The sequence below is a fragment of the Aphidius gifuensis genome, linkage group LG1, assembly GCF_014905175.1.
Source record: "Aphidius gifuensis isolate YNYX2018 linkage group LG1, ASM1490517v1, whole genome shotgun sequence".
Taxonomy (NCBI): domain Eukaryota; kingdom Metazoa; phylum Arthropoda; class Insecta; order Hymenoptera; family Braconidae; genus Aphidius; species Aphidius gifuensis.
In genome coordinates, this window is record NC_057788.1 from 4,801,064 (window position 1) to 4,821,004 (window position 19,941).

General features: G+C 21.5%; 1 protein-coding gene across 2 annotated transcripts in view; it reads left to right on the forward strand.

Annotated features, from left to right (window-relative positions):
* LOC122861127 (uncharacterized MFS-type transporter C09D4.1-like) overlaps nucleotides 1–11,855 on the forward strand; it is a 40,519-nt gene extending 28,664 nt beyond the window's left edge. Inside the window, exons 1-9 of one of the 2 annotated variants that reach the window (XM_044165321.1) lie at nucleotides 2,534–4,442; nucleotides 5,539–5,730; nucleotides 6,464–6,685; nucleotides 6,796–7,020; nucleotides 9,037–9,178; nucleotides 9,260–9,465; nucleotides 9,544–9,647; nucleotides 9,730–9,840; nucleotides 9,909–11,855. In XM_044165321.1, coding sequence (XP_044021256.1) covers nucleotides 5,668–5,730; nucleotides 6,464–6,685; nucleotides 6,796–7,020; nucleotides 9,037–9,178; nucleotides 9,260–9,465; nucleotides 9,544–9,647; nucleotides 9,730–9,840; nucleotides 9,909–10,170 — 1,335 coding nt within the window. In that variant the 5' untranslated portion in view covers nucleotides 2,534–4,442; nucleotides 5,539–5,667 and the 3' untranslated portion in view covers nucleotides 10,171–11,855. Of the gene's footprint in view, nucleotides 1–2,533; nucleotides 4,443–5,538; nucleotides 5,731–6,463; nucleotides 6,686–6,795; nucleotides 7,021–9,036; nucleotides 9,179–9,259; nucleotides 9,466–9,543; nucleotides 9,648–9,729; nucleotides 9,841–9,908 lie in introns of those variants that run through there. The other variant, XM_044165320.1, reaches the window with a different exon arrangement.
* Nucleotides 11,856–19,941: the final 8,086 nt, after the last annotated feature.

Here is a 19,941-nt window from a genome sequence, read left to right on the forward strand (position 1 = left end):
ATCTTTTGCTATTTTCATTGAAGATATTTCTTTTTTTTTTATCTGTATAAACTTTTATTTTATGGAGATATTATTATAATTGTTTGAAGGATAATATTTAAATATTTTTGTGTGATTTAATTTGTTCTTGGTAAATTAGAGAATACAGTTGAATACCTTTCATTGCTATAAATAAAAACTTGAATGTTTAATTAGTGGAAACACAGATCTCTGGAGTTCTGCAGTAGATAAAGTAACTATTAAGTCAGACAGCATTTTCGTGTCAGTATAAATTGGATTCATTTATTTGTTAGCATAAATTGATTAATTTTAAAATAAAAAAATTAAAGAAATGAAAATACTGGATAATTAAATTACCATGACCAATTTATTTCGAAAGGTTTTCATGATTCTCAGTGTCCTCAAATAATTAAAATTTTAGAAAGAATCGAAAAATTTCTTTAAACAAAAAAAGACGTCTGGATGTTTCTAGGACAGTTACATATTAATTTCCATAATTTAAATTTACTTTTCTAGCTTACTTTGAATTAATTTAAAAACACATTGAACTGTAAAAAAAAAGTATTCTTTAGCAATGAAATTGATACTTAATAATTTATATTCACTTCAAATGAATTTAAAAAAAAAAATCTAACGAGTATAATTTTTTATCTACAATATTATGAACATAAAAAGTATAATAGAAGAAAAATTGGAAACAGTATGAATATTTAGTCAACTGTGGAAAATTTTATTTGATAGAACAGAAGAAATAAAAAAAAACAGAAAAAATAAAAAGGCATACGCCTGTGGGCGTTATATTTTACAAAGAGTAATATTCCATTTCAATGACCTATAGAATGATGACTTTCTTCCGGATTATATTTAAAATGAGAAAACAAAATAACCATCTAAATTATCCTCAGGGTTAAATTTTTTTCTCCAACTATATATTCACGAGATAAAAAATATTAAAAAGATAAAAACAATAAACTTTATTTAAACATCAAAAGCGCGATATATAAATTTTTTCCTATTTTCTCAAACATAAAATTTAATTAATAGTTCTATTATTTACAAAAAAAAAAAAAAATATATATTTATCAATTGTTTTGAAATTTTTTTTTTCATCTTTATCAAGCTCAAATGCAGTTTTAATAAATCACTAAAGTTGAGCAGTTATTTAAATTGAATATTCACCGACTAATAATTAAACTATTTATTAAATTTTTCATTGAACTTTTTGTTATTAAATAAAACAAGTTATTAAATTTTATATCATAGATATTAACTTCATAGAGAAATAAACTATTGATAAATTTAAAAAGCAATTTAAATTTTAAATATAAAATACCTTTTGGAATAAATTTTTCATATTGAAAAAAAATATTATTTAAATTCTAAAGCGATCTTTTTTATCGATATAAATATGCGAGTCATAATTTTGTTAGATAAAGAAAAAGAGTTAGTCGTGGCTGATAAGGCATAATGTAGCTGCTATATTCTATTTTTGCAAAAACAAAAAAAAATTACATAGAAGTGTTATCTAGTTCCCAAAGAAACGATTGAATTGCTCAATTAATTCATATCGTTAGATAGAAAAATAAAAAAATAACATCAAGTGTTTCTTTTTTTTCATACTGTCTGTTATTATGAGGGAAAAAAACAATTTATCAGTAAGTAATTATTTTATAAACCAACAATAATCCTTAAAAATTAATTCTATTTAAAATTTACATTTTTTATTTACTTGTTTAACTTTGTTATTTACGTTTATAAAATTATCACCTCTTGTCAAATTTTTCATTTACTATTTATTCAAATAATTATACAATCGACCGGTGATAATAATAATAATGGTATACTAAATACTCATCAAGTGTTTTGACCTGTGAAAATTGAATTTACAATAACAAGGTCATTATAAAATTCATGTGACTAAATTTTTTTTGAAAATTATATTTTATATATAATTTATCCAAAATTTTATAATTATTAATTTAAATAAATTATAATAAGACGTAAATTTTCTCACTATTTTATTGATTAAGCTTTTTTAGGTCACAGATATTTGTAGATCCATTTGGCAAACAATAAATTTTTAATATATCATTAATCAATGTTGATTTTTTTTTAATTAACTTTTTAATTTATTTTTAATGTTAAAAATGTATTTATAATTTTTTTTGGTCTTTCTTTTTTTTTAAATTTTATTAATTAAAAATGTTATCAACTTTTTTCTAACTTTTTGTATTTTATTATTTTTTTTTTTAGTCTACCCAGTAAATCATTTATATCTTTTTTATTGGCATTGTAATCTATAGCTTTAAATTTTTTTTACGACTGGAAAATTATTATTTTTAATTTGTTTCATTATTGTGTATCACTTTGTTATCAATTTTATTATTTTCTCTATTTTATTTAAAACATACAATGACGTAATTCGTTGTTGTTTTTTTTTCTCATATTTCTGAAATTTGAACCTTGGATTTCTGACCCACAAATCAAGGCAAAGAGATTTTTTTCTTCTCTTATACTTATCTCAAAGTTGTGTCCTAATTTTGGTGAATTATCAGAAGCACTTCCTGCTTTTCTACCATTATAAAAGTAGAAATAAAAATAAAATAAATGAATCCACAATTTAACGAGAAAGAAAAAAACAAATAGAAAGCACAGAAACAAAATATTTAGTAACTTATATCTTGAGTGTTAAAATTTTTGGGTCATGTTAAGTAATACATATGGAGTTGTTGAAAAATAAAAAAACTGCGGATGTGTGTAAGGTCAAAGGCATTATTTTAAAATGCCCTTCAATCGTACGCATGATACATGACACTGTGCATAATTTAAAATTTAAAATTTAAAATTACTTGGAGGATATTTTATATCATTTGATTTTTTTATACACTGCGCTTGTTCATGATTGCATGGCGCAGAAGCAGATACTGCAACTACGTGTTTTATCAGGGAAAATAAAATAAAAAAAAAGCCACCCAGCTGATTTTTATTCTTTGATATTTGCTGGACTAGCCGACTAGTCAGTTGTCTTCCAAAGTTCCAACTCTATTTGTGCTTGGTGTATAAAACATTGAAAAAAATATTAATAACATAATTTTAGTAAATTTAATATTAATCATCAAATGATATATATTTAAATTTTATTCACTTCATGACCCTAAAAATATTATAAAAGATAAATTTTTTATTTTCAAACTTTGTGTTTATTTAATTTATAAATACTTACTTTGATTTCTGTAGCTCGTTATCTCATAAAAAAGCTTCGTGTCATAATAAATTGTTTGATAAATCCTATTTCATTATATTCAATTGTAAAATAATATTCTATTAAGTAGTAATTTAAATTTATTTTTATTATTTTCGACAATTTATTTAATACAAAAATTAATAAAAATAATATATTTCTACATCATTGGATATTAAATTTGTGAATTTTTTGCCAACTCAGTGATGAGATTAATAATTTTTTTATGTTACTAATGAGATTATGAACTGATAAGAGATAAAACTGACAAAAATAAATATTAAAAATTACTTGTCAAGTAAAATATATTTAATTTGAAATATAAAATTAGTATTCTTGTGTTGTTTTGTTAATATTATCTGTCTTGAATGATTCAAATAATATCCATCTGATCAATAATGCTAAAATGCGGTAAACTTACACGTTGATAAAAAAATATTTCCCAAATAAATCTTGCTTCTCCCACGTGGTAATAATAAAAAAAAAATAATAATTTATATTTATATGCGCATGAGCATCCCCCTACTTTGAAGTCTTGATTTTTATATTTTAAAACAGTCACAACGTGGAATTAAATATCAGAATAAAAACAACCTTAAGACTGGATGAATATCATCGAGTTTATTTTAAAATAATTTAGTGTTTTAATGAGTATTAATTTTATGTGATTATTATCTAAAAGTAATAACGGTGTAAATGTAAAAAATATCTAAATTAATTAGTTGAAAATATTATATATCAAAATTAAAAATGAATAAACAATATAACATGAAATTAAAATTAAATTAAAATTAAAAATTTCCTGTTAGTGATTTATTAATTTATTTTTTTTTTCTCTCACTGAGTTAATATAAACCAGGAAAAAAAATAATAATTATTTTGATTAATAATTGTCTGTGTTGTTCAAGTAAACATTTCAATAATCAAGATTAAAATTATTAACACAATAATGTCATATTTACTGATGTCTAGATAAAAATATATTTTGTCTTGTGAATTTATTATTTGAATGTGTAAAAAAGTGTTGAAATGATAATTTAAAAAAATTATTTAATAAATTTACTAAGTAATTGTTAACCTACTAATTATAGATAATTTAATTTTTATTTTTTAAATATTAAAATTAAGTATTTTTAATAATTTAAAAAAAAAAGTGTGTTACTTTGCTCAGTGAGGAATGATAATTTTATCACAAAACAAGGTAAGTTTATAAATAAATATTTTTCAATTATTTTTAATTTGTTTAAAAATATAAAAAAATTTTTAATTTAAAATAAATGCAGTATTGATGAATCAGTAATATAATTTGCCATTAAAACTTCCGGGTTTTATAGTGTATCTACGTCAATGCTACTTGTAGTGTCTATCAATTCTATTTATGCTGTGAAAATACAAAAATATTAGGTCGATAATAAAAGTCTTTTATACTATTGTTGAGTTCATTGAGTTTACACATACACAACGTATATTCATTTGAGCAACATTTATTATTTTTAAATTACAAAATAAATAACTGAAAAATTATTTTAAGGGTTATATGAAATTAACAAAAAAAAAGTTAGTTGATTTTGATAATTTTTTAAATAAAAAATTCTAAGGTCAAGTTCTAATATGTAAAAATAAAAATATATATATTTTATCAGCTTGAAATATCTGTTTACTGATTAAATCTTAATAAACAAATCGATGAAAAAATTTTTAAAATCAGTCATTCGTCAATAAATAATCTCAATTAAAGTGCCATCGAAATTTCTTCCAGCACAGCAAAAATTAACAAATTTAAATTCATTTTTATTCAAATTGTGTTTACTAAAACCACTTTTTTTTTTTTGCTTAAATATTCAACATTTTATTTAAATGTTTTTGAGATAAAAAAGAAGAAAAAATTTTTAGCTTATAAAATAGATAAATAGGTGGTTTGTATGAAGAAAAAAGACAAGAATTTTTATTTGATATTTTTTAAATATTCAACCTTGAATTAGTGAATAAAATTTATAAGATATATTCACTGTTAGTTGAGACTTTGAGAGAAGAAACCTTGTGACAAGTTGTAGTTGTGGGTAGAAGCTTTCAAGAATTATCGAACGATATTTTTTATTTTATACTTTAGACCCTTAATTAATTTTTTTCTTGTAACTAAATCTATAATTTATTGTTGCATTAAAATGCAACTTTTTGAATAATATCATAAATTTCAAATAAGTAATAAATTTTATTTTTAAAATCAATTAATTATATTGTCATATTTTTTTTGTATTTATTAACTCAATTAATCTTTGATTTATCTGATTTTACAGTTCACTGATAATGTTCAAGAATTTTGGTTTGATATTGAAGACAAAAAACAATTAAGACACTCAACATTCAGCTGATTTTAACATTGATATTTTTTTTTTAAATTAATTCCTACACCTTGATATTTTAAAATGGAGAAAAAAGGATCAATCTACGTTAAAGCGGTCGAATGTGAGACTCAACCAACTCATCAGGTATCAAAAATAAAATTAATTTATAATTTTTAACTACTGATAAATGTTAATAAAATAAAAATATAAAAAACCAATTACCTTGTTATTTGTGTAATGGTATTTTGTTTAAACCAGATAATTTTTAATGATGAAATAAATAAAATTCCAATGTTATTAATATTGTGGATTTATAACTGTCTTGAAAAATAAATTGTTTTCGCAATTTTTAAGATGAAATGTATCTTTTTGTCATATTAAAATATGAAACAATATCTGTCCACTTTGACAAAGTTATATTTTTACAAAAACGCTAGGATATTTTAATGATAAAAAATTTAAAGATAAAAAATACTATTCGTATAATTAATAGAACCGGAATAAAAATATATATAAAAAAATCCAAAGGATAAAAAATACCACGACAATCTTGTTTACAGCAAAAAAACGAATACATTAATTTCTAAAAAATTTTAAATATGTTTATCTATTTATTTTTTAGGTACTACATATGAAGATTTTTTTTTTTTTCATTATTATATTTTTTGGCCAATCTATTTACTATAAAATATTTGATTAATTATAAATATATAAAAAAAAAAAAAAAATTAAAAATTATGAATAATTTAATCTGGAGGAACAATCACAGTAATTTATATTTGTCAAAATAAATTTAAAAATATAAAAATGAAATTTATAAAATCCAATATTTATAGAAAAATTTGAATTAATTTATTTAAATATTATTTATCAACAGGCAGTGGAGACAAAAATATATCCAATGCGATGGGCTGTACTTGCAATATTTGTCTTCTACAGTGCAAGTAACGCAGCACAATGGATACAATACAGTATCATCCCAGATGTAGTCAAAAAACATTATGGTGTTTCTGATTTGACAGTGGACATGACCAGCATGATATACATGATAACCTACATTCCATTTATTTTTCCAGCAAGTTATTTTCTTGACAAATACGTGAGTTGAATAAATCATAATAAATTACATAAAAATAAATATTTAAAATTAAAGCTCTATCAATTTTTAAATAATACATAAATTTGATAAAAAATTTTTATATAATTTAGGGCCTTAGAAATGCAGCACTAGTTGGTGCAATTGGAAATGCCTTGGGATCATGGATCAAAGTATTTTCTGATGCACCTGATAAATTTTGGCTTGGTTTCTTGGGTCATACTGTGGTTGCTGTTAGTCAAACATTTATATTATCAGTACCCTCGAGATTGGCTGCAGTATGGTTTGGACCAGATCAAGTTAGCAGTGCTTGCAGCATTGGAGTATTTGGAAATCAAGTAATTAAATATTTTATAAATATTCCCTTTTTGTACTTTATCAAAATACATATTCAAATTGAATTCTAGAAAGTTAGCACTGCACCACAAAGAGCACTAACTAATGTAGTTAGAACTAAAATTTTATGCTTTTTTTTGTGCTATTTTTGTGTGTAACTCGCGATTTTTGTACTTTTATATATTTTTTTTTATGCAATGTTTTGCCACCTCAATATTAAGTTGACACAACTTCTTTAATAATTAACTGATTCTAATGAACTCTTGATCAAAATTATGTGCTTTTTATGTGTTTTTATTTACGTTTAAATTAATTTTTTATTTCAATTACTTTTTATTTAAATAATTTTTTTTTAACAATGTTGTGCTAGCTTAATATTAAATTAACACAACTTCTTTAATAATTAACTTATTTAAATAAAATTTTGACCAAAATTATGTGCTTTTTATGTGTTTTCATTCTACGTTTGAATTAATTTTTTACTTTTTTTTTTTTAATTATTTGAATAATTTTTTTTTTTTTATTATTAGAAAAAAAAAAAAATTATTTAAATAAAAAGTAATTAAAATAAAAAATTAATTAACACGTAGAATAAAAACACATAAAAAGCACATAATTTTGATCGAGAGTTCATTGCAATAAGTTGATTATTAAAGAAGATGTGTTGACTCAATATTAAGCTAGCACAACATTGTTAGAAGAAAAAAAAAAAAAAAATTATCCAAACAAAAAATATTGAAACAAAAAATTGATTCAAACGTAGAATGAAAACACATAAAAAGCACATAATTTTGATCAAGAGTTCACTGGAATAAGTTGATTATTAAAGAAGTTGTGTTAACTTAATATTAAGCTAGCACAACATTGTTAGAAAAAAATTATTTAAATAAAAAGTAATTGAAATAAAAAATTAATTTAAACGTAGAATAAAAACACATAAAAAGCACATAATTTTGATCAAGAGTTCATTAGAATAAGTTAATTATTAAAGAAGTTGTGTCAACTTAATATTGAGGTGGCAAAACATTGCATAAAAAAAAATATATAAAAGCACAAAAATCGCGAGTTACACACAAAAATAGCACAAAAAAAGCATAAAATTTTAGTTCAAACTACATTAGTTAGTGCCCATTGTGGTGCAGTGCTAACTTTTTAGAGGTTTCAAATTATGTTATGGAAATCAACATATTAAATTTAAATCAAAGCAGAATTTATTATGACAATTTTAATGACACAATATATAAAAAACAATAAACAAAATACACAATGATCATTATGTCAATACATAGTTAAATATTAATAAAATTATTTATACAATTTCAATAAAATATATACAAGTAAATAAATGAGGTAAACTAATTGTTGAATCTCTTGTTATACCGGAAAAGGGTTATGAAATAATATGGGAAATAGTGACCTATCAAAAAGCCACATTTAATTTTAATTTATTGAAATGATAAAAGGGTCGAACCCTATCATTTATATTTTGACTATCATTTATCTACTTGTTAGTTAGATATTACAAATTAAAATGATAAAATGATTCAATTTATTAAAATAGTATAATGTTTAAATAAGTTGTCTACTCGACTATAAAATTTATTGATAATGGAAAATACATTCATTGGTTCAAGGATATTTTATTAATTAATTATATTATTTTTATTACAATTTAAAATTGTACAGGGTCAGCTTGTAATAACTTGATCAAGAAGGGAATTGACGTTCAGTAATTTTTTAAATTAATTGTCCAACTCATTGAGGTGACAAAAAGAGCTTTGATTAGCTTCAAATTTAATTTATTCATCAAGAAAATTATATTCAATGGCTTGATAATAATTAAACTATAATGTAAATTTTAATTTTTCTTGGTCTAGCTTTTATCTATACGTGTTAATAATTTAATTAAAAATGTTAATGAAAATTAAATTTTAATAAATGTAATTATTAACAATTACATTGAGTGTTGAATTAGCTTTTTTTTTACTATTATTGATATTTATTTATTTATTTTATAGCTTGGCGTAGCTATTGGATTTTTATTTCCACCAATGTTGGTACCAGACAGTGATGATCCTGAAGAAGTTAGACAAGGCTTTAAACGCATGTTTTACATTGTTGCTGGTGCTACATCAATTATACTGGCTCTAATAATTTTATGTAAGTAAATAATCAATATAAATCTAGTTAATTTAAATAATTAATAAATATTAATTAACATATTTTTTCCAATAATTTTAGTCTTTAAAAATGAACCACCACTACCACCAAGTCCAGCACAAGCTGTACAACGAGAAGCTGAACATGCTGAAGATTTTTTCCAATCGATCAAGAGACTTTCAACAAATTCTGGATATCAATTGTTACTTTTGAGTTATGGTATTAATGTTGGTATTTTTTATGCCATTAGTACACATCTTGGTAGAATTGTTTCAGCTCATTTTGAGGTAAAAAAATGTCTATTATTATTATTCTTATTTGATCATCAATTGTTTATGTTATTTTTTTTTTAAATAAATTTTTAGCATAGCGGTGAAGATGCTGGTCGTATTGGCTTGACAATTGTTTGTGCTGGTATGATGGGATCAGTTCTTTGTGGAATTGTTCTTGATAAAACACGACGATTCAAGTAAGTCAATGAATTAATTGCTTTTTCTATTAATAAAAGCATATTATCAAAAATTTATTTATCTTTCTTTTTATGAAAATAGAGAAACAACACTTGGTGTTTACATGTGTTCATTGCTTGGAATGATAATATTCACAAGTACAACAAGCACACCAACAATTCTTGTCTATTACATCACTGCTGGTATACTTGGGTAAGTTTTTGTAAAATTAATTACGATGTTTTCTTTAAAATCTAACATAATATCTTTGTTATTTTTAGATTTTTCATGACTGGTTATTTACCAGTTGGTTTTGAATTTGCTGCTGAATTAACATACCCAGAACCTGAGGGAACATCTGCTGGTTTATTAAATGCAGTTACTCAAGTATTTGGTATTTCAATAACAATGCTTTGGGGACGTATATTTGAATGGTCTAATGATTTTTGGGCAAATGTTATACTTTGTTGTATACTTGCTGTTGGTGCTTTTCTAACATCAATAATACCAAATGATTTACGACGACAAAATGCTAAATTTTAAACTAAAATTATTTTATTTTTGACTCTAATACATATCAAGTAGAAGTTTAAATAATTTAAAAATGAACGATAAATAAATTTATAATAATTGTCAAAATTTACATTATAAATTTCAAAAATAATACAACACATATCGGCAAAATATTGAGATTTAGAATGTACAGTGTTAAAATTTAGATGTGATTATGATAAATTTATATAATGTTCTTCTCAATATGTCTGCCAAAAAGTATTCATGATTAGATTGAAGTTTAATACCATGTGTGCCGTATTTATGAGCTGATAAAATATCTTTCTAATTATGTTATTCTTTTCTTCATATATTAACAAGTTCAAATATATTTATCGATTCAAAGAAATTTATATATTAAAATATCACTGGAGAAAAAATAGAGAAAAATTGCTATTTAATTATCATTTAATTTTTATTTATTATTGCATTTGTTTAAAAATTAATAAAAATCCATTTTTAAATACGTAATGTTAGTAATAATTAAAAAATTTTAAAATGAAAATATAAAAATACAATTGAATTTTTTGATGTAAAAATAAAATAGAAAATCAAATTGTTTTATCTCACATTGTTAAATTAATTTTTTTTTTATATATTTTAAATTTATATTATTATAATTTTATTTTTTATTATTATTACTATTATTTTTTGTTGTTATAATGACTATTAATGAGAGATTTTATATTGAGAATTCAGTTGATGCTTGTTTTAAATTATGAGCAAAAATAAGAATATATATTTATTGTAAAAAAAAAATGTTAGTGAGTAATAATTATTGATTATTTGTTGTTAATTGTTAATCAATAAATTAGCCATATAGTCAAATAATAATTGTAACAATTTTAATGTTTTAGATACTCAAATTTTGAGCTTGTATTGTTGACATATCATTTTTTTATTACTATTATTTAGAAAATTTGTGTTTACAAAAGTTTTAAACAAGCACGATGTAGTTAATAATTATTCATCAAATATTCTAGTGACAATAATAACATTCCAATAATTAAATAAACAAAAAAATAACCACAAATTTACATATATAAAAATGTTATACGTATGAAAATAATAGTTGATTGTGAAAATAAAGGAAAAAAAAATATTATATTTCCAAAATCATTGAGCTGTAATTGTCATTTTCTATGTAGAAAAAAAAGCTGGAGTCTCAATATTTGTTTGTAAATATTTTATGTTATTTAATATGTTTTTTTGTTGGTTTTCATAATTTGATTTTTATTTGTCAGTTCAATTTTTTTCGACATGAGTTATTTATTATTTAAATTTCATTAAATCTTGAATTGAGAGGAATTTATTTATAGCTCATAATACGAATTGATAAATGAATATTGTATGAAAGATGAAATATTGCAGACAGTATTGTTGGAATAATCATTGCACAGATTGTAGACTGCACAAAAATATAAAAATATTTATTTGAGATTTTAATCGCTGTTAAAATGAAAATGAGATTATATATTATCGTGTGTTATATCGTTCGACATATCAAAAATTATAATTAAAAAAATTCTTTATGTTTTAAGTGTATATTAAGACAATAGTTTAACTGAATGAAATGTCATGTTTTTAGGCCTACATTATATATTATTTATTAATAAACTTTTGATGAAAATTTTTATTTATCATAAGTCAATAAAACTGCATAAAACATTTATCAATTTGTTTTTTTATTTACAAATAATCAACAATTGATCATTTATATTTACCGATAGGGCTTTAACATTATTCAATTAATTTTTTTTCACTTAAATTTGATTATTTATTTGACAACTATTGACAACTATTTTACGTAGAAATTTAAAATGTAAACTATAACAAGAAAAACTTGTAAAATAAAAACAACAAAGTGACATTATCTTTCATCCATTTAAATACTTTTCATATACATCGTAAACACGTGACTTTTTTTCATACATTTATTTTATTTTTTTTTATATACTTACCATGGTATTATTCCATTTTTTTTCCTCTAAGTTGGCCTTTTTCTGTCACGTATATATCATCATTTCATTTTTTATAATTTATCTTATTTATATTTTTTTTATATTGATTTTAAAATACTGTGACAATTAATAGTATACATAAATGACTTAAAATTAATTTACAGACTTTATAAAATTCATTTCAAGATAAAATTAATTAATTTAAAATAATTTTCTATGAAAATTGGGTACCTCGAGCTACCCAATCACACTGTATAACATTTTATTTTAAACCCTTTATAAAAATGAAAATTTATTATACCTCAAAAACACTTGTTCTTGTTCTTTTTCGTTACCACCCTTTTGGTAAATTACAGGAACTTGCTTTTGAACTTTTTGCTAGTTGGTTTTCTCACTTACCACAAACTATACTCCTGCTGGTTGTCATGAAAACGTGACTAGTATCTAAATCACAGAATCACGTACAAATGTTTAACCACCTTTAGCTTTTACATTTTTTTTTTTTTTTTAACTATATACCTTTTTCTATTTTATTTTTATTTATTCATAAAAATACATGATGTCATATCGTCGAATCCGACAATTTATTCTTCTCAATAAAAAAAAAAATAAATAAAATAAAAAAAAAAAGGACAATCGACTGTATTATATTTTCCTATATTTGTTTTTTTTATTTTTTCTCTCAAAGACATTTACTTTTTATTTTTATACTTTTATATTTATCATTGATTTTATATTCTTCTTTGATTTTTTAAAAAAGTCTTTTATACTTTTAACAATAAATTGGTTTGATGTCTTATGATAGTGCTGTCTATTTCGTGTCACATGCAGTTTTTCATCTTGTAGAAAAAAAGAGTGCTTTTATTGCTCAAAAAATAAATACAGTCATGGAATATAAAAATAATAATATTGATTTTATAAAATTGTAAAGTTTTTTTATAAAAAAATATGGCAATCATTATTCATGTAAGTATTTTATTTATTTATATTTTTTAATTAATAATTTATTAAAAATAATGTAAATTTATTTTAATGTTTTTTCATGGAAATAAAATTGATAATATTTCTTGGTATTTATTGAGGATTTTAATTATTTTAAATATAAATTGCTTCAGTAATATTTTACATAATTAAAAAAGTATAATTTACGTTTTTATTTTTGCCAAATATGACATCACGTTTTAATACTCTAGTTTTCAGAAATATTTAAAATTATAATTCTATAAATTTCACGTAATATTTATACTGAATTGAGTAAATAAATTTTTCTCGGTATTAATTTCCTCAAGATTTTTAACCATAGCAGAGTAAATAAATAAAAATATATTTTTCAAGCTAAGAATTATTAATAATTTCATGAAATTATTTTCCAGCTTATTATCAGTATTATAAAATTATCATTATTAATAACATTTACTGGTTTCTTAACAATATTGGCTGCACTATTTCGTCTATTTGAATTAACATTTATCATTCTCTATCCACTTTGTATCTCAATTTCACGTCAATTTGGAAAACTAATATCTGTGAGTAAAAAATACTTTAATTAACAACAAAAATCTAGTTTTTTTTAAATTACAAAATCATAGAAAAAAAAAATAAATTTAAAAAAAATTGTAAAAACTAATTTTGTCATACTCTTTATAACGATCATGAAAAAATTTAAATCAAAAAATGCTTTAGACGGAAATTCACCTATGTAGATTTCAAAAAGCTTGAAAAAATAAAAAAACAAATGTCACAGCGAGACAGGTAATTACATATTTACCTACTCGTCGTACATGAAGCGTAAATTGGCTTTTCCAAAAAAAATAAAAAATAATAATAACAAAAAAAAAAGTCATCAAAAGCAATTGACATCAAGCTTGTAAAGTAACAAAGTAAACATAAAATGAGTTTTCCAAAAAAAAAAAAATTATTATTTCTAAAATTTTTAAAAATTTGATTTTTTTTTTCAAATAATATAAAATAAAATTATATTTATTGTCACTTAATATTTATATATTTATTTATTTAAAAAAAATATTTTTTTCTATGATTTTAATAAAACTATTTGATAAACAATTTAAAATCCAATATAAATTTTGCATATTAATACATAATAAAGTTTAAAACTCATCTTTGATATAATATTCAGGAATATTTTGTATAAAATAATTTCAATTAAATTATTGAATATTTATAAATGTATTAATGAAAGATTTGAGATTAACATGTGTACTTGAAAAACCTTGTGGTCATTTAATAATCAATTTATGTTGAATTTAGTTTTTCATCGTGAGAACCAGCGAGATGACTTGTAATGTATTGAATACAATATATTCGCTGAGTCAATGTGATTCCTGTGAAACCATAGAAATTATTCCAAGCATATCATATGACACGCATAATTATCATCAACCACAACAACAACAAATTAAAATTGGCACAATTCCACCGAAAGTAACATATGCCAGGACCATTATTGAAGGAGAAAATTTAATTGAATTTATTGAACAATCAACATCACATTAAAATTCAAGAAATAATTATAATTATTACAAAAAAAAATTAATAAACAAATTAATACATGATATAAATTTAAATTGAATAAGTTTTTATTTTTTTATATCTTTGAATGATCTAAATTGAAAACCAAAAATTTAGTGAAATTTGAGATTCTTTTTTCCTTTAACTGTGCGTATTATATTTCTTTTGACAAAATTTTATTTATATAATTTTTTTTTTCATCATCAATTGACGAATAAAAAAGTCAATATTTAATTTTATTAATTTGATATGTATTTTTTATAAATTAAATAAATATAAATTCAACAAACGAGATAATTGTTTTTATTTTGAAACACATGTTTGTATTTTTTCCAGACGATATGTAAATTTTTTTTACATATACTTATATATATTTTTTATGGCCAAAAAAAAAGCACAACTAAACATGTTGACGATAAAACTTTTTTGTCATAAAAGACATCCTGTGACATGATAAAAAAAAAAAAAAATACATTTAGTGGAAAAAAAAAAATTTTGTAATTGTTCCAGTGGATTTTATTGTCAGAGTTACCAGAATTTTCCAGTGACAAAAGCTCAAAATATTTCATCCGTTGTAAGCCATGACAAACCTATCATTCGTCGATTTATTTTGGTCTATTTTAGTTTTGCAGTTTGTAAATGACTTTGTAACAAAGTTTTAAATTTTAGTCAGTTGTCAGGTTCCATGTGATTTGTGAAAAACTTGTGGTACCGAAATTTAAATTAAATTCCAGTTTTAAATAGTAAAAAAAAGTAAATAAATAAAATTACATTTGATAATTTATCAAAAATTTATTTATAATAATTTAATTATTTATCAAATTAATTATATACTAATATACCCTTTTTTTTTAAATGAAAAATAATTTAAAATTAAATGGCGCTATTGTCAATTAACCATTTGTCTTTTTTTTTTTTTTTTTAATCATCAGTGTGAAAATAGGTTTACATAATAAATTGTCATAAATAAATTTTTAGTTTGGTTATCCAACAACAAATATTTCGCTAAAATTAAATTCTAGTTGTGCCATTTTCTTTGAACTTGATATTTAAATTTCATCAACACACAAACAGTAAGTACACACCAAATTGATTCAAATTTATTTTTTTATAAAAAAAAAAAGGAAAAAAAAAGTTTGTTTCATTCCACATCGTTTTTTCTCGTTTGACATAAAAAAAAAAGTCGCAATTTGCCTGTAGCCAGTTGAATGTATATATATAATTTATTTATTTTTATTTTTTTCACAAACAGTAAATGGAAAAGTGTAATTTTCCACCTACCACTTTACTTGATTTTATTATTTTTTAAATGTTTATTCAACATTTACAATTAATGATGTGAATATTTGTTTCATTGATTTGTAAAATTTAAATAAATGATAATATTATTTTTCCTTTTTTATAAAGAAATAAAATAATTAACAATTTATTTTATAATTAATTATAAATAATACATAACAGATGGAAATTATTTTGGCTGATATTGGTGATAAATTACCCTGTCTTCAGTGTCTATTTCAACCGGAATATATTCCTTACCTGACAACAGCTGGTACTGTTTTACTCGGTTGGATGGTTGTATGCTGGTTTTTAAATGTAAGTAAATACTTAACAAAATATAAAAATTAAAAAGTATTATTTAAATGAAAAACTAAATCCTTCTTTTGATGAAAAAATATTACAAACAAGTGCAATTAGCAAATCCTACATCAGCAAAAAAAAAAAACAAAAATAAATAAAATAAAAACGTTGAAATGTTAATTATCATTGTTATTTTTTAAATACAAATTAAATGAGAGATATTAATTTTAATGTGAATTTTTTTTTAAAGCTTCTCTGGACATTTCTTGCTCCGTTGGCGATAAGTATTCTTGGTGTCATAATCATTTGTCCAACTACTGCAAAGTGGTGCCTGAAACAATTAGGTCCAAGTGTTGAGACTGCACTCAAGGACATCGTCGAAAAAATACAGTTATCTTTACCGGAAATTAAATAAACTATAGTCCTTTTACAATTGTATGATATAAATTTTATTTTTTTATAAATAGTTTATTTTATTTTTAATAATAAAAATTGTCATTTTATTTTGATGTTATATTTTATTTATCCCAATGAATATTTAAAATTTAATAATATTATAAAAAGTATTTTATAACTTGTAATATTACAAGATTATTACTGATTTTATATTATAAAATTTTGAATTGAAAAAAAATTAAAAAAGATGATGATAAAAAACTAGTTATAAAATAAAAAATAAATTAAATTTACGTTGGTATATCACACAGGCCTTTGAAAAATAATAACAATTTTGCTAAATTAATTAATTTATCTCAGCATAAATTTTTTTGAGAGTATAAAGAAAATGTGGTTTATTCATTTTTGCTAGCGGCTTGTGTGCTTTAAAGCTGTAATAATGAAAAAAAAAAAATAAAATAATAATTGCAGAAAATTAATTTACTCCTTGTGTAGTTGAAATAATTAATGTTTTTTTTTTTTTCTTTTCTTTTCGTGTATAATGATAATAATAAACAACATGAGCTTTTTTAAATAATAATTACTTTTAATTCTTGTAAAGTTTTATCTCAAGTTTTTTTCCTAATTGAATAATTTACTTTGATATATTTAAAAAAAAAAGATAGACCAAGACAAGATTGTTGTTGACGCAACAACAAAGTGACATTTTAATTGAATTATTTTCTTCTTTTTATTTTTCTTTTGACGTGATAAAATGTACACAGTTAAATAAGTAGTAAAACTTTTTATAAATAAGTCAAGAAAATACACTAAATATCTTTAAAAATTTATTTATTTTTCAAATAATAATGGTAAATGGTAATAATAAATTATTAATAATTTAAATATTATTAATAACATTTCAGATTCAATTTTTATTCATAATAAAAATAATTTATGATAAATTGATACCATGTTAATTGTATCTATCAATCAAAAAACTACTAAAATTTTTGTAAATGAAAATAATATTAAAGTAAAATTTCAGAGGAAATTAATCTGATGATGATAAAGCATGTCTTGTGAGACAGGAAATTTGTATACAAATACTGATCAGATTTCTATCGACAAATAATCCCATAAGTATATATATTTTTTTTTCCTTTTAGAAGTTATTTGAGTTCAGAAAATACAGAAAATCAAATAGAAAAAATATTTTTTATTGACTGAATAAATAACAATTCAAAGATTTACTTTTAGTAAGTCAAGAAAGTTTGTATTTTGTAACTCTATATGACATTTGTTAGTTGAAATAAAAGATATCAAAATTTAACAACTGTAAAAGGAAAAAAAAAAAATATACTCTCTTTGGTTAAATTGATATGAAAATGTTACATTAATATTTTGATTTTGATCAACAGCTCTTGTATGGAAAATAAAATAAAAAAGTTGATAAAGATTTTTTAAGTTTATAAAGAGTTCATTTTAAAATCAATGTTCCAAGTAGAATGTGTAAGAAGTGTGCAAAGCACGTATCGATGCTTTTATAAGGTCCGATAAAAGCTATTTTTTTTCTTGAGCTTTTTTTTCTTATTTTTTTACATTTCCTCTCTTCATCGTCAATGTTAAAATAGTCTGTCTATTGTAACCACATTGTTCAAGTTCTAGTCGTTTTTAAACTTTGATAATAATTCATTTATTCAAGACACGTACATGTAAGTTGTTTTTTTTTTTTTTTTTAAATTTTCTTTAAATTTTTAAACAATGTCCAACAAAAAACGTTATTTGATTATTACGAAACATGGATTGATTCAAAGTTTCTACAACTTGAATTTAATTTAATTTAAAAAAATTAAATTCCCTTTTTTTTTTTTTTCTGTATAAATTTTTTAACTAAAAATTAACCAATTTAAATAATAAAAAAGTACTCTAATAAAATTATTAAATCACAATGAAAAAAAAAATTTATGAAAAGTTTTTAATATTGCTAAAAATAGAGAAAATAAAAATTAAAAAAAAATAAATACAAACTCATAAATTATGCATGTATAAAACTCTATTTTTTTTTTTCTTTTTTCCATATAAATTCATTTATTCTGATAATATTTCATCGATATAAAAAATATACAAGTTAAAAAAAAATATTTTTTCTATATTCTATAATAATAATAATAATTGGATAAAATTAAATTAAAAATGTAAATTTTATTTTTTTTATTTTTGTAATTCATGTATATAACTTATGAACGCAGTCTATGAATTTTATTATTGATGAATTTTTTTTTTTCTATAAATACAGGATGTATAAAAAATTCAAGTGAGCCAATAATCAATGCAGTTCATGTCATGCAGTTCATATATATATATAGCTCTCAATCATATGTCAAATTAAACGGTTATCGATCAGAAAATATTCTTTAACAAAAATAGATATACTATATTGACAATTTGTAATGTCGATATAAACAAGTGTAATACACAAGTGAATATACACAATAGAAAAAATACAAATAAAGTAAAATACACGATGCCTTTGTTTATACATCAATTAATAATTAATTGATAGGTGAATTACACACGCACTTGTAATTTGAACCTTCGTATAAATCAATTATTTATTTATTTTTCTTTTCGTAAATTATAACAGCTCATTTCATCGGATATAATATATCACAGTAAAAAATAATAAAAAGAAATTTATTATTATTATAATTTTTAATTGATAAAATTTAATTTTATATGGTTAATAATAATAAATGACTTTTCAATTAATTAATTAAATATAATTGTATATTATTTTTTAATTATAAAATAGTTTTTTTTTTTTTTGTAGATATTTGTACGTTTGAAGAATTTTGAATACCTTGATTTTAAAGAGCACTTTTAGGACTTGAAAATTACTTGAAAGCATGACATGAGATGGTTTTATAAGTGCTAAAATTATTCTTGAAATTCTGAGAAATTTCTATGATACGTTAATCGAGGAAATATTTGATAAGAACAATCCAGATAAAAAAAAATAATCATATAGATATTTATAAATTTGATTGTATAACTTGATTTTTATAAAAATAAAACTATTGATTTAAATATATTTAAATGTGTAGATATGCTGCTGAGATTTTATGTAAAAAAAATATTCTTCTAGCAATATAACCACCTTCACATTCTATTGAAAAAGATCGTGTCTGAAAGTGACAACTTTGTCCAGTGATTTGACACGTAGCTTATTTATTTTCCATGTGAGCACGCAGTTATTGTCAGGCATTATTGGATAATTAGTATCTGTAAAATATAAAAACACATATTTAAATCA